The sequence below is a fragment of the Volvox carteri genome (genome assembly GCF_000143455.1).
Source record: "Volvox carteri f. nagariensis unplaced genomic scaffold VOLCAscaffold_34, whole genome shotgun sequence".
In the NCBI taxonomy this organism is placed as follows: Eukaryota; Viridiplantae; Chlorophyta; class Chlorophyceae; order Chlamydomonadales; family Volvocaceae; genus Volvox; species Volvox carteri.
Window position 1 is genome coordinate 1237413 of NW_003307577.1, and position 14978 is coordinate 1252390.

At 59.4% G+C, this 14978-nt stretch overlaps 3 protein-coding genes across 3 annotated transcripts; 1 reads left to right on the plus strand and 2 right to left on the minus strand.

Moving 5' to 3' along the window:
* Nucleotides 1-350: 350 nt before the first annotated feature.
* Nucleotides 351-6170, plus strand: VOLCADRAFT_93949 (uncharacterized protein; the record flags this gene model as incomplete). The annotated part of the gene is made up of 8 exons (XM_002953115.1): nucleotides 351-739; nucleotides 875-1093; nucleotides 1544-2571; nucleotides 2820-3422; nucleotides 3702-3906; nucleotides 4272-5395; nucleotides 5758-5977; nucleotides 6128-6170. 8 exons carry the CDS (start codon nucleotides 351-353, stop codon nucleotides 6168-6170), a joined length of 3831 nt encoding a protein of 1276 aa, XP_002953161.1.
* A 1503-nt stretch (nucleotides 6171-7673) lies between these two features.
* Nucleotides 7674-10229, minus strand: VOLCADRAFT_93950 (uncharacterized protein; the record flags this gene model as incomplete). Its single annotated transcript, XM_002953181.1, has 3 exons — nucleotides 7674-8522; nucleotides 8942-9750; nucleotides 10055-10229. The coding sequence occupies 3 exons, from the start codon at nucleotides 10227-10229 to the stop codon at nucleotides 7674-7676; spliced, it is 1833 nt and encodes a 610-aa protein (XP_002953227.1).
* A 1816-nt stretch (nucleotides 10230-12045) lies between these two features.
* On the minus strand, nucleotides 12046-14474 carry VOLCADRAFT_93951 (uncharacterized protein; the record flags this gene model as incomplete). The annotated part of the gene is made up of 6 exons (XM_002953182.1): nucleotides 12046-12123; nucleotides 12582-12848; nucleotides 13271-13327; nucleotides 13591-13655; nucleotides 13747-13857; nucleotides 14435-14474. 6 exons carry the CDS (start codon nucleotides 14472-14474, stop codon nucleotides 12046-12048), a joined length of 618 nt encoding a protein of 205 aa, XP_002953228.1.
* Nucleotides 14475-14978: the final 504 nt, after the last annotated feature.

Sequence of the window (14978 nt, forward strand, 5' to 3'; positions counted from 1 at the left end):
CCAACGCCCCTCTGCCACCTTACCCCCTCCTCCCTGGTGCTTTCAGACGGGCCACCAGCCACTGCCGTTTCTGCGTGCGGCGTCGACCAAACTTGCGCCTTGCTGCATTGTACAGCAATGCAGAACCAGGCGGTGACGACAGCAGCGGCAATGGTGGCGGGGACAGCAACAGCGGCTGTGCCACAGCGATGGGATTGGGCCGCGGCGGTGCGCACCCCTCCCAGCGGGCAAGCGCGGATATGAAACCCCGAGCTCAGGCGGGGGCGACCCAACCGCAACGTGCGGCCCTAGCCGGCGCCAGGACAGGGACCGGGACGGCTGCCGGCGACCCCAAAGCACGCGCCACCACCATGGCAACCGTCGCAGCCCTCCGCAATCTGCCAGACGAGGTGCCTCCGCTGCTGCGGCCCACCAACCGCCGCATGCGGCGGCGCCCCGGCCGGGTACAGCTTGCTGTGGAGGCCAGCTGCATCTCTTTGGACCTGGCACCGGAACCGGACCTCTCAGCTTCGGCTGCTTCCGGACAAGAGGTCCTCGTCGTCGCCGCTCAAGGTGGTTATACGGAACTCCGCATGCCGGGTCAGGCGCCAGACGAAACACCTGGCGACAACGTGGCGACAGCGGTGGCGGCAGCTGGCCCCGCCGTGGGGTCTGTGGTTCCGGGTCTTATTTCGGGTCCAGGGTTACGGCGACTGGAGACCCATGTGTGGCATGCCCGGCGTATGGCTATGGAGTCCAGGTGTGTGCTGGACGGCTGGGCGGCTGGGCAGGCGCCCTTAAAAGATAGCAGCTGATTCCCACGTCCATTTTCATTTTCAACCCGACACATTTGACACCATTCATGCCCGTGCTCTTCCCCCGCCTCCGCTGGCAGGTGGGGTCATCTGTTGGCATCCCACGCCGCGGGTCGGGGCCGAGGGAGCCGCTCTCTGCTGGCTCAGCTGCGGTGCCGCCGCCGCCACGGAGGGCTGGGGGGAGGCAGGCTGGGGGCGGGTGTGTCGGGGGGCGTGCTGCTGCATGACTCCAGCTATCTGGGTTGTGTGGAGCTGAGGGGGCATCAGCGGGTGCTGGCGGCTGTGCTGAGGAGGATGAGGTGGGGCCATGAGGGGGAGATTTGGGACGGGGAAGATTCTGTTGATGGAAGAGCGGAGTGGAGTGTGGAGTTGCCATTGGACGACGCGCTCTCCGATTATAGGATGCCCGAACGGCTTGCACGGGGTGGATACGAGAATGGGGGCACCCCATCGCCAGCACCCAATAGATTCTCAGGGCCGGGTCTGGAGCGGCAACCATGGACGCATGTGTGCGTCATCCCCCGGCACCTGAACTGCGACTGACCGGACCCTGCGTCCGGTAAACACTGGGTCTTCTCCATCCGCACCTTCCCGGTGTCGCGTTATTCGCATTCGGATACTCCTTTTGACTCATTAGGGTTTACAATCAACTTCTTGCCTTGTATCATCTCCATTTCCCTCGCACCTCATCCCTCCTCTTCGCTGTTCCGGGCCGGGCTGGGGCGGGGCGGGGCGGTGGGCTCCCTCAGTGACCCCTGCCACCTGGACTCCCTTCTGGACCGACCGGAGCTCATCAGCGGCGCGGCCGAGTGGGCCTTGTTCCTGCATCGCCCAGGAGCCTTCCCACACGGCCCGCTGGCCCCTGTAAGGGCCCTATGGCTACAAGACAGACCCGTCACGACCACAACAACCACCGCCACCGTCGCCGAGGAACAGGGGTGCTCGGGCGGGGGGAAGAAAGCGGAAGAGGTATCAGGGCGCCATTTGGACAGTGACGGCATTGATCCGGAGGGATGGGCTCGGCGGTGTGTGCTGTGGCTGTGGGTCCATGCCGCAGCTTTTACAGACGTGTGGGAGGCATTGCACCAGGCAACGGCAGAGTTGGAGCAGGTGGAACTTGCTGCGGAGGCAGCGGAGGCAGGAGGAGAGGATGGGCAGGAGGACATGGCGGCCCCTTCCGGCGGCGGCGGAGTGAGTATCCGTTCTCGTTGCTCTGACCTTCGGCGGATTGATGTGGTGGGAGAGGCCGCCACCGCGGCACTTGCTAGAGTGCTGCTGCCCACACACACGCATGTGGCTGCTGCGGGCGGCGCCAGCAGTGGAGGCGCTATGCCCACGACTATGCCCACGGTGGCAGCGGCGGTGGCGGGCTCAAGATCTGCCGCCTCCGCTTACGGCGCCTGCCGCGGCACCAGCACATCGCATTACCCCTCTGGCGAGATTGGCGATTCCATGCTGGGCGGGAGAGTGTGGTGGAGCTTCAAGGGTGACTGCCAGGGGCTCGACCCGGAGGGACCCAGCGGGGCGCCGGACGGCTCGGGTTGGCGACGGCATTGGCGCTGGCCAGCGGGTGCCGTACTGGGTATGACGGCAGCGGACCCGCGCCTGGCGGCACCGGTGCGTGTGGGAGGCATTGCGATGTACGCGGACGCGCTGGCGGAGGCGGCAGGGAGGGGTATATACAGCTCAACTGACGGCAATGGCGGAGGCGATGGCGGGTTGTGGTGGCTCCCGGAGGAGGAGCTCAAGGGACAGATGTTGCAGTGGCCGGAGGCAGGTGCGTGGCATGCATGTATGTCTATCCGTGATGTAAAGCCGACCCGCTAGCAGAAAAAGTGGCGCATCGTATGTTTTTGTGACGGCCAAACAGTTGGGCGACGGGATGGCTGTCTGTCATCCGTTGACAGTCCAACTTCATGCCTCGGGCTCTTGATGCTGAGCAGTCTCTTGTATTCTCTCCGTTAAAGCCAAAGTTGTTGATGGCGATGTTACCTTGCTCATGTTCCCTTTCTGTACGGCACGCAGGTGACTGGACGGCGGGTGCAGCGGCGCTTTGGCGCACTGTCCCCGCCCCGCGACAGCCGCAGCTACAGCCAGAACCGAGCCCCGCCACCGCGGTCAACCAATCTGCGGATGCCCCTTCACCGCCGTTGCGGCCACCGCGGGGCCCAGCAGCTACAGCAGCCGTACTACCTCCCCTGGGCCCTAACCAGGTGTCTGCCGTACGGCGCACCGCACGCAAGCGCCTCCTGCATGCCGGCTTTGGAATCAGGCTGGCGGATGCCCCTCCTCATCCCCCTCAGCCATCTCGTTTCAATCCTTGTGCGTCAACATCATCACCAGGCGGGGTGGAGGTGGCAGGCGGCGCCGGCATCAGTTTTCCTCTACTCGTGATTCGCCGACCTGAGGGCAGAAGCTGGGGGACATCGTCCCGGGCGTCTACTGTCGTGAGGCAGTCACGCTCGGCGCGGGCGCGGACAGCGGCGGGGCCCGGTGGCAGTGATCTGACTGTGAGGGTGTGCGACACTGCACCCGCCACTTCGCTGCTGGAAAGCCCTGGCAGCGGCTGGTCCCTGGTTCTTCCTGCCCACTGGGTGATGCCCGTGTGGATGGCGTTGGCGTTTACCGGTGGGGTTGGGGGCCGCAAAGGGGTGTTAAGGAGGGGATCGAGGAAGGGCACCCGGTTAGCACCACCCACCGGTGCGACTACCGCCAGAGCCATATGGGTCGCGTCAGTGGACCCCACGGCGGTCAGACGGGCGGCACCGCCCTCATCGCCGGGGGCCACTACACCATCTTTCTTCTCTCTTCCTTCGCAACTCCGGTTTCCCAACCCCCTCCTTGCTTGTGCAGAGGGCCCAACCTGACTCCGTTAACCAATCAGCTCTCATACGCCCTCCCTCGCAGGCGCGCGGCCGACGGGCCAGTCCGAATGGCGGCAACTGGCGGCGCACTTCCGTACGCCCTGCTTTCCGTATGACCATCCTTACACGCCTGCCGGCGTGAGGCTCAATCGTGGACTGGCAGCGGAGATGGCGGCGACAGCATCACAACGGCCACTGGGTCGGGCTCGCCGGCCCACAGACTTCGGGCCCCTTGCGAATTGGAGCAGGTGGGTGCTGCTGTGGCCCCCTACTCCTACCTACCCCTACCTACCGGCATACTAGTTATTTACATAGCTGTATCGGTTGCCGTGGCCATATCTATTAGGGTTTATCCGTGTGAATTTCCTGTCCATGCGGGTTGTACAGGGACCCAGAGAATGGGAGGCGCACGGCACTGTCCGACGCGCCTCGGAGCCCAAGGGGGCGGCGGCTACTCCGGTCACTTGGCCCCCAAGTGGGGCTGCAAACACGACCTGCTACCAATCTTAATAACTCTTCCGCCGGCAACCTTTAGGACTGGCAGCGGCGGCTGCAGACGCTGCTGCTTCTCATTCCTCGACTCCTCATACCGGCCCCTTGGCCCCGCCTGCAGGCTGAGACAGCCGCCACTCCTCCCGGTACAACCAGTGCCCAGCGCCTTGCGCGGCGGTGCAGGGGGTGCTGGCAGGAGTGGCGGCGGACGGAGCGAAGGTGTCCTTCAGGGTGAAGAAGGGCCCAGGGTAGGGAGGTCCAGGCAGGTAACGGCAGTGGCGGGGGCAGCAGGGGCGGTGGAGGCTGTTACAGTTGGAGGAGGAGACGGAGGCGAAGTAGCGGCCGATATGGACGTGGATGGGGATGGGGATATGCAGGGCCGGGACGGTGGAGCTGCCACGTGGAGGATATCGGCTGACGGCAATGGCGGTTGCGGTGGTACGGAAGCTGGGGGCGGGTTCACCCAGTGGGCACTGGCCCTTAACAAGAGGACCCTGCAGTGCTGCCTGCTGGGCAGTGGGAAGGGAGGGGGACAGCAGCCGGTGGCGGCAGCGGCGGCTGCGTCGAGTGGGTTAAAGGACCCCGAAACCGCATTTCGGCACGTAGAGGAATTGGATCTAAAGCCGCCGCCGCCGCAGCAGCAGCGGCCGGTGCGGGGCCGCCAGCCCGCCAGCAAGGACTGTCTACACGGCTGGACGTTGCGGAAGGCGCTGCGGCTCGGACTGGTGAAGCAACCAACCCAGCCGCCTCCCCCGCTGCTGCCACCCCCGATGCACCAACAACCAGCACTGGCACCGCCCGCTGCGGCGCCAACGCCCACCATGCAGTGGCAGCGGCACCCTCACCAACCCCAGTATGGCACGGTAGTGTATGTGGCTCTGCGGGTGGAAGGACGGGGCCGATGCGAGGCGGGTGCGGAAGTCCTTGGCCTGCAAACCACTGGCTATGGCACCCCTGGCCAAGGCCGAGCAGCAGGAGGCCGTTTGGTGAGGACGGATATGGACATGGACTCCGAGGTGGATATGGTGGAGGGTTCGGCGGGGGCTGCAGAACAGTACGTGCTGGCTGCGGCTGGGTCTGGGTCTCGAGCTGTGGCTGAGCAGAAGGTCCGGAGGGCAATGGTGGTTCTCGGATACGTGGTTTCCGCATCACCCCGGGGCTCACCTACCTACCCAGGTGGACTTGCCCTGTGCGACGCGGTCGGCTTGGCAAGCCAGGGTGAAGGCGACGTCTTCCGTGTTAAAGGTCCGGGGAGCCGGTCGGGTGGTGCCAGCGGGCTGGGCGCTTCTTCGGGGCGACTTGGCATGTGTGACGCGCACGGTCGTGGCATGATGCTGTGTATCCGAAACCCTGGCACGAGCGTATTGCGGACTTGTCGGGGTGAGGTGTTGCTGCTGGCCGAGGAGTCTCAGCGGGCAGGGGGAGGTGGACGAGGAGGGGCGCAGCTGTTAGCCTGGAACTGAGAGCTGAATTCTACTGCATGCAGATTGGTGTTATGGGAATGGGAGAGCCCGAGATGCCTGAACGGATACCAAGTCCGGCTGTTTATTGCTGGACAGCTTCCTTGTGATGTCCATTTGATACGTCGCTCTCCTCTCCACGCCCAGCATGTTCAGGTGCTGGGGGCGGGGACGGAACGGGGTTCAGGGGTGGCCCGGAAACACGCTTATGCGCTTGGGTAGTGATCCGGTTCCAGCGCGGGACCCTCAGCCTTTGTTGCTGGTACTTGCGGCCTGCAGTCAAGAAGTCTCTCCCAGGCGTGTCCCTCACACAATTCAGGGGCCCTGACGCGCCTCACCCACAATCCGGTTGCTCGGGTAAACTGAGGTTAGAGTGGCTGAAGGGAGGTTGCTGCGCGAGTGATCCTCCGTGTGGTTGTGGGAGACTTCCTTAGGCCGACAGAGGCCCTGCAGCTGCGGTTTATTTTGCGTCCGTTGTGGGGCTGCGAGATGCTGGCGCCTGGCCTGGGGCCCGCAGGTACATTGACGTTTCGGTAGCAGTGCTGTATACGCGGTCGTAGAAGGCCGCGGGGGTCGTGATTGTTCATGTGTGGCTATTTGACGATGGTACGCACCACTGTCACGCTCCGGGATATACTCAGAAGAGCCACGCGCTCGCGTACCATCGTCAAATAGCCGCCATAATGTACCAGGATCCAAGAAATGCTTATGGGTGCGGGAATGGCCAGTGTAACTGGAATTGCTTGATTGCTTATGTCAAGAATGCGAACAGACGTGCAAGTTTAACACAGCCACCCTGTGAATATGCTAGCCGCTTTAGCGGAGCCGTCCATGCCAACGTTCACCTGCCCTATCTATGCGGGCTGAGAATAGCCAGCCCATACTAGGCTACTGCCTGCTTAATGCACATCCACAGCCCGTATGCGGCGTCATTTCCTCCGATGCGGCCGGGAGACTCTACGACAGCGGCTCAGCAGCAGCTTATACGTGGGTTATGTCCCCTGCTCACCACGATTGGGACCATAAGTGTTCTACTGTAGCAGCCAGTACACAGTACGGTGCTATAAATACGCGCAGAGCGCGACCGCCAGCAACTCGAGAGACCTTTTCAGCGGTCAGCTGCTACATTTGGTATCGAGACCTCGTGAAATATCACGATCCTGAAGTCGTCGGTTCAACCCCCACCGATCACATTCGAGTGGTATTTCGGGTGTGGCGACTCAGTGAGCGAATATCGCACAAAAACTAAAAAAAGTAGCTGAACCGACTGGATTGTCTCTGTGCCTGAAAAACCTGAAGGCTAGGCGCATGAAGGGCGGCATGACGCGACGTGGGCTTGGCCACCCCACTGCCCGAGGGTAGGCGAAGGTAGGCACAGGCTGGCGGTATACGAGGCTCTAAGGGCCCGGGACGGTTCCCTTCAAAGGGGGGGGAATGTAGCAGCCAGTACACAGTACGGTGCTATAAATACGCGCAGAGCGCGACCGCCAGCAACTCGAGAGACCTTTTCAGCGGTCAGCTGCTACATTTACAAGCAGCACTAGCACCAACGCCAGCGCACCTAGGTATGATTAAAGTACTGAAGCTAAGATGCGGAATCGTAATAAGACTGAACGGTGCTTACGCGAACATCACAATGACGTCTGACGACTGTCGCCTATTGGATTTAACGATTATAAAGGTGGTGATTACGATGATGGATCACGAAGGCTTCGCCGTGTTTTCCTGTATGTACACAAACACGCACACCTACACAGGTGTTACCCTTCATCGCGCCAAATCCTTGAGCTGCTCACGACAACCAACAGCACCCCCCACCCTCAAACAATTCAAGTTGATATCCAGCTGAGGACCAAGTGGCCGTCTCTGCCACCGCCAGCCTGCGCTTCCCTTATCAGCATACTGGCGAGACTGCGCAAAAGCTGGCCAGCCACAGCCAGCTAGCTAAGCCTTAGTCCCCAGCCAGCCAGTGAGCCAGTTAGCTAACAAACACCCTAGCCAGCATACAAGCAATGCCATACCGTGCCCTCTGTCGCCATGGCCACCACCACCACCCCTCGCCTCTACCCGTCACCGGTCAGTCCCACTGCAGTCAGTAGGTTCATCAAGTACAGCAGCCGGCTGAGACACCCGGGATGTATGCCACCGCCACCGCCACCGCCTCCGACACCACCAACCCCCAAGGCGGCAGGAGAGGCGATGGATACGGGTGTGCCATGTGCAGCACCTGACAGCGGTGGCCACACGCAGCTGTCCCAGCTCGCCATGCCGTCGATACCCAACCGGGGATGAGTTTTTCCTACTGGGGCTGCTGCCACGCCGACGTGGGTGCCCACGCCGTTCGCACTAGGGCCGGCCCCAGCCGAACCTCTCACCGCCATGTGCACTCCGTCGGACTCCTCGTGCAACGTGTCTCCAGCCTCAGCTGCCAATAGCTCAACAGGGGGCTGGAGCAGTTGCGCCATAGTACCCAGAACCAACTCGTAAGCCTCCCTGCGTGGAGCCGGGAGTGGGTATGGGATGGACGGCTCTGCCGCAGCCGCCCCGACCGCCAAGAACAGCCTTCGCAGTTCCGCCGCTGCCGCCATCACCTCATCCTCGGAGGCTTTCACCGTCGCTGCTGAAGCCTCTTCGGGTAAGGTGGCGACCGAAGCAGCAAAAATAGACCACCATCGCAAAGCTGATGCCGTTCCTTCCGAGGTGGTGGTGGTGGCGGCCGCCGCGCCGTCCCTGGTTCCCGCAGGCGCGGCTGAAGTTGTGGCATGCTGCACCTTCACGTCAACTGGAGCCGACGCAGATACAGCAGCAGCGGCCGTCGGCGCCGTTTCCGCGGCCGCAGCAGAAGCCGACGCAGCGGTTGCTTGCCGCGGCATCATCAAATCGCTGCACGGTACTGCCAGCCGTGCAGCTCCCTGCGGTGAGCATGTACATAACGTACGTAAGGGCTCAATGTCGTGCTCTGTAACTACTGTGATCGCTGAGTTCGGTCAGACCCACTTTATGCACTTAGGATTGGGATGTGCCCATAAGGCCACCAATCATGCAAACAACCATTGCCGCTTTTTTTGCCGGCGTGTGATGCCGGGGCTGCACTCTTGTTCATCCTCTATCCGCCCTCACCCCAGATTAGCCTTTTCTTTCTCATTCAGCAGCTCTTAAACCCCTTTCCCTACGCATGGTGACACGAGCTTGCGGATGGTGCGCAGCTTTGAGCAAGCTGGCGCATGCAAAATCGCGTTGGCTCCGGGTCCTGTCCTAATACTAAACTTTGCCCCACTCTCTCCCGCACCCATGTGGTCAGACACGTGGCCAATAAGGCCCTGCAGCCCACCTGGCAGTCCGCATAGCACCGGTTGGGGTACTGGCGGCCCGTGGCGGCATCACACACGGGCTCCCAAAGCCGTCGACAGGAGCAGCTGCCCCGCCAGACGACAGGTGCGGGGCCCTCCCCTGCCGCCGCTGCTGCCGCCACGTCCCTTGATTGCAACGGGCCAGAAAACGACCAGGTGTCCTCAGACACCCAGCCGCCGACATCTCCGCATTGCAGCGCATCACCACTGCCCCCATCGGGGCGCCTCCCTGCTGCCGCCACTGCGGCAAGGCCTTCCCCCACGGTGGATGACCACCCAACCCCAGCCCCTGACACGGACGACGACGCCAGGCACTTGCGCACCATATCCCCATCCAGTGGACAGTTCGCTAGGTGACGAACCAGGCTTCCGGCCTGTGATAGCGGTGGCAGCCGTGATAGCTCCAGTGGTTGCTGGTGGTGTAAGGCCGCTAGGTGCATGGCCAGCTGAACAGCTAATACCCGGGAGCACGCCCGAATGACGGCAATAACCGCTTGCTCAAGAGGCGGTGGGGGCTGCCGCGGTGGCAGCCGCGATGGGTTGGCGGAGTTCCAGCCGTCGGCCTGATGGCCCACGAGAGTTTCGGACCCGGCAGCACAGCCGCTGCTGCTGATTCGTTGGACGGCTGGTAACGCGGTGCGTACCAGGCCGCATACCAGGGGGGCACATGCGATTGGGCGGCTGTAGGACGGCGGCCAAAGATCCCGTATCAACCCCAAGCTGCCGTTTGATCCGCTCTGGGAAGGCAGCTGATCAGTAGGCGGATCGACGCGCAAGCCTGGTGTCAAGCCTGCAGTTCAAGGTGTGGGACTTTACGAATTAGTTGAAATAGTTAGAAGGACCTTTTCACTTGCGCAGGAAAAGCGCGGAAGTCGGGAACGAGATGCGTCAGAAGGGTAAAAGGTGGTGATACGTTGTAAGATATGGCGAAGGTGGTGCGTGGAAATGTGTATGAGGAAGAGCTATTAAACCACATACCAATATGTGATTTTCCACGTCTAATGTGGTATGCCTGTGCGGCCGTGGCAGTCAAGATGCGGCATGGCTGGGGCAAGGTGACTGCCAGTGTACCTTGTACAAATTAATGAACTCACTTTCAACAAAACGCTCATTCAGATGCATGAAATTTAACAGGTCGACGGGGCAGCCGGCGCTTGAGCCGTCGGTGCTGCCCGTCTGTCCCGCACGCCAGCCTCGCGCCTCACGGCCATGGAAAGTCGTAGACTTTGACATTGCTGGAAGGATTAGAGTCTGCTGCAGGAGTGCCATGATGATGGAAACTAACACCGTCGCTTGTTGGTACGCCTGGCGTTGCATTTCGACGGCTGGACATGGGAACTCAACCAACCACGTCCATGCGCCGATTTCTCCAGCGCCAGCCTATCTTGCATATCTCGACGTAATAATTGCGTTGTCACGCAAGTTGGCTGCAATGTGATGCATCAGTCTGGTTTTTCCGTGGGACAGCCAGGTTAAGCTTCAGGGAATAACGGAGGAGTTGCATCTTCGTTAGTTTGTCCTAAATTTTGCAAGCGCGACCACAGTCAGAATAGTCGTGCGGCAATCCCAACCTTAATGGATGCGTCCAAGAAAGCTGCCGGTTGAGGAGCTTTCCCATCGTACGGTGGATCCTGCTGTGGAAACCGCCACGCCCACACGACGATGCACGAAGAAGGGAGCCGATGATATGAAGGAACTCGTAATTTCTAAAGTGCATAACTATTTACGTATTATATTTACATGTTTGTATGCTCCAAAATCATTGACACGGTTGCGTTACAAGCCGGTCGCAAGCACCTGCAGCGGAGGATGCTGTCAAAATCTGACATTCACATACGTCATAGCGGTAATGGCTTATGACGAAACTGTCGGTCCACCTCAAGCGACGGGCATACCTGCAGGGAAATTGTGGCAGAACGTGATGGCTCCGCTAGCACCGAAAAAGGTTTACTTGCGGCCGCAACGCTTAACCTTCGCAAACAGCTCCGCAAACCACAAGCTGTCCCTGTCCTCGCTCGTTAGACACCCGCGTGACTGGTCAGATAGCAGAACGGCCGTGGTTAGCCCGTCCCCACGATCCCCCAACCTTCTTATGTCTAAAGTATACATGCCTCACTTCTCTGAAGCGCAGCATAACGAAGCGTGTCAAAACAGTAAACAGGCATCCCTTCGTGCATAGCAAGCACCCCTTCACCGCCGTCACAGCCCTTGTCCCACCCCATTTACTATGTATGCGGGTGTTGACATGTCACCCAAACCGCGTTAACAAAACATCCCAATATAAACGGAGGGTGGCAGGTCAAATCCAGACGCCTCTCCTATCTTGGATTACCAACCCTAAAGCCTCAAACGCGGAAACCCTGACCACGCGAGGAGTCCCTAGCATTTCTCGACACATGAACTTTACACCACAGCGGTCACACGGCTACGAAAGTGCGCGCTACACCGCCCCGCCATTGCCGCACCTTTAAGATCTGGACCACTTGGATCGCAAGCAGCGATAGAGGACAAGAATACCAAAGGAGATCAACATGCCAAATCGAGTTGATGGAACAGGAATACAGGGTAGGCTCACTCGGGGCAGACAATTCCAGGGGCTCTCCACGCTATATGAAAGCGCTGGCTAGGTCAGGTAAGTACCAGAACGTCGAATGCAGCAAACGATTGCGCGTCACATTCCGTCATCAAACCGCACCCAAACACTCCGCGCAGACCGGACTCTCTTCTTATATATGGCGCACCCACCCTCCCCTCCAGTATGATCTCCCACAGCTCGCCACGTTCGCCGCCCCTCGCTTTGCACACGGTTTCCCTAATCAGCACAACCCTCCACGACAACTCCTCTCAAGCACTGTCCACTTGTTACGGTCTGACGCTTCCTCCTAAACTCCCTACATGACCTCATTGGTATCTCATTGCATTAACACTCCGCTCCTCTCCACGCGGTAATGTACTCCGATTCTTCTGACAGCTGGGCTCGCTAGAGGAAGGGTGCCTCCCATCGTCACCGCAGCAGGCTCAGCGTCTCGCTTAAGCCGGTCGGGCAGCGGCGGCACCAAGCCTTCCTTCCATCACCGTCGTCACCTCAGTCGTCCGTCAGGTGGGGGTAGCCGGGTAGCTGCGTCACGTCAACTGCCAGCATGTACCCGGCGTTACGAATCGCCTGCAGGACAGCACACAGCGCACATAAGCGCACACAGCAGTCAGTACGCAGCATGGCACCTGCCTTGTAAGGGCAGGTTTGCAGATATGGGGTTTCAGACCCGACCATGTAACACGCAAGTGTGCACAATAACTCAATCAACGATGTGGGCGAGTTGAGCAGGCCGGGCTGTGCATGAAGGGAAACCATTTGGCCATGTTGGCCATATCGACCCTGCGGGCAGCAGAACCGGGTGCCCATCAAGAACTGGGCAGCAGGCAGGGAATGAAAGCGTCTTTTTTTGGTAGCCCCTACGTGAAGTCCCTCGCTTGACGGCAAACAAAGCCATCACCAAACAACCAAATTGGCCACGGAGCCGTCCATGAGCACGGCAAGATAGCCGAGCAGCCCAATCAAAAGGAGTTACTGCTGGCCTCCATTTGCCATCGCCGGCTCGCCCAGCATGGCTGCATCCGCACCTGCATGCCGAGCGCCGCGTCCTCGTAGCCAACACAGCCAACGGGGTCCACTCCCAGCTGCTGAGCAGCCAGCAGGAACGCGTCCGGTGCTGGCTTGCCATTGGGCACATCCTCGCCACAAACCACCGTATTGAAATACGGCAGCAGCCCCGTAGATGTGAGCCCCTCCATCACGTGCTTGCGGGTGCCACCAGAAGCTACGGCCATGGGCAAGCTGCGAGCGGCGCCGGCGCGCACAATGTCGATAACTGAATCGATCACCTTGACCTGCAACGCCCATGAAAAGGAAAGAAATGGAGCCAAAAGGAGCCAGGCAGGTTTGGAGCAAGGCAACGTTTCCTCGGGCCCCATAAGCCCCTTTGGAGAAGATAAACCGGAATTCTGAGACCCTCCCAATCCGTTTACGTCTTTCTGGGTGCGCTGCTGCTTCTGTGGAAAGGCCTCCTGCCAGCGAGGGCATCATTCCGGTAGAGTACCGCGATGGGGTAGGATCCGGGACGCGCGCGATACACTTGGGGATAGTTGGAGTGCTGTATCATAACCTGAGAAGGACCCGGGTGCTCATTCCACAGCTGTAAGTTGCGGCAAAATATAAGGCTTTCATGCTGCGCAAATCCCGTCCATTTCCCCCGCCCCTGACTCCGTCTACTTGGCCCCCCTTGTCGTCCATCACGCGTTGCTTTACCTACCTCCTTCGCATGTTCCAGGTAGTACTTGGACTTGGTAGTGAAGAACTCATGGCGCAGCTGCGGATCAAGGCAAGGTGAAATCGACCCTGGCTCGTAAGTATTAGAAGTCGCATGAAGGAGGAAGCGGAGGCGGCGTCCTATGCACCTGCTGCACGCGTGTGAACCCGAGCCCAATCAGGAATAGTGGCGAACTAGGCGGAATTTGTCCGGTAGCGGTTCTGCCGGTAAGCGGCTAGGATTTCCTTCCCGAACGCGTCCGACCCACGCATTCATTCCGTCCCAGTGACAATTCTTCTTAAGCTTGCACTCGTGACCCCTACCTCGGGTGTCACAGTCACGCCGCTTCTTTCCGCCAGGATGTCCAGCAACTCGTTCACCGGCTTGCCTGAGTCGAGTTGGAGGATGGGTGACAGCATTTTCCGAAAGGTTGCGATCGTGGGCGATCCAGGCCCCTGTGGTGCTCCGAAGTGGCTTACCGGCCAGCTCCACCATAGCAGCAGCGGTGATTTTAATGCCAAAGCGTGATGCGGTGTTCTTCCAAGCTTCGTAGTGAATACCCATGCTGTCTAGCAACGTTCCATCGCAATCTGACACGTGCGGAAAGGGAGGCCAAACAAGCATTAGCGGGATATTGGCGCTCGGGTAGCAAAACGATAGGCTGGGATTATCAATTCCGGCGAATAAGAAACGCGCGTTCCTACTCAGTCGGGCTTGCATCCCTCTGCAGGGATGGATCCGAGGTACAACGAATGGGTGATTGTGGAGAAGAAAATGGACTTACCAAACACGAGGGCTTTTGCATCGCTTGGCAGCAGATTCGGGGAAACGGAGGCTGCAGGGGTTTCGCAGTTCTGGCCGGGGTTCAACAACTCAGGTACAGATGATACATCGGCGTTTGCAGAGGCGGTAGGCATGACTGCGTTGGACTCTGCACGAGCAGAAAGCCTATGCAACGAGCAGAAAGCCTATGCAACCCCTGTGTGGCAGGGGTGGTTGTAAAAATGGTGTGTGTCAAGGTGCAAATACGCAAACCGTCTTTATTGCAGAATGTGTATTATATGGTGTCAAAAGTTATGTCTCCAGAATATCTATGCCATGACGTTACTCACCTTTTTGGAGTTTCCGTGTGAAAGCAGATGCGGCTTTAAACTTCTAGAAGCTCACCAGGCAGTCGTATGGTAGGCAAAGCCAACTGCCAGAACATAAGTTTTGATTGCATGATATGGAAGTGCTCTTGCACGGTTGCAGACCATGTGGACTGCGGGATTGTACGGTTGATGAAATATTGGATTATTATGCAACCCATCCTGTTCCCGTCCTCTGTCCTTCAGCTATATCGCAACGAGTAAGTTGCTCTTTTTTGCTACGAATTCACTATATCACAGGTTTGTTTACAACGTGATGAATCATCACATTTGGCTAATTCCACAACACACCTATGTGTCTATCCTAGCCTGTAAACAAGCTTAAGGTTACGATAAGCGCATCACAACACGTAGCACAACTGTTCAATGTAACGTCGCGTATCGGGTGGTGTCGGTTGGCTGGCGGGTGCTAAACTTTGACACTTGTGACTGAGCCGTTGTGCCGCCTGCACAGGCAATAGCCTTTTATCGATGTCCACTTAAGGGCATTGTGGCCCCTTCAGCTTGATATCCCCGAGGGAATTGAAGGGCTCCATATTGCAGTCCAGAATGAAAGCGACCGC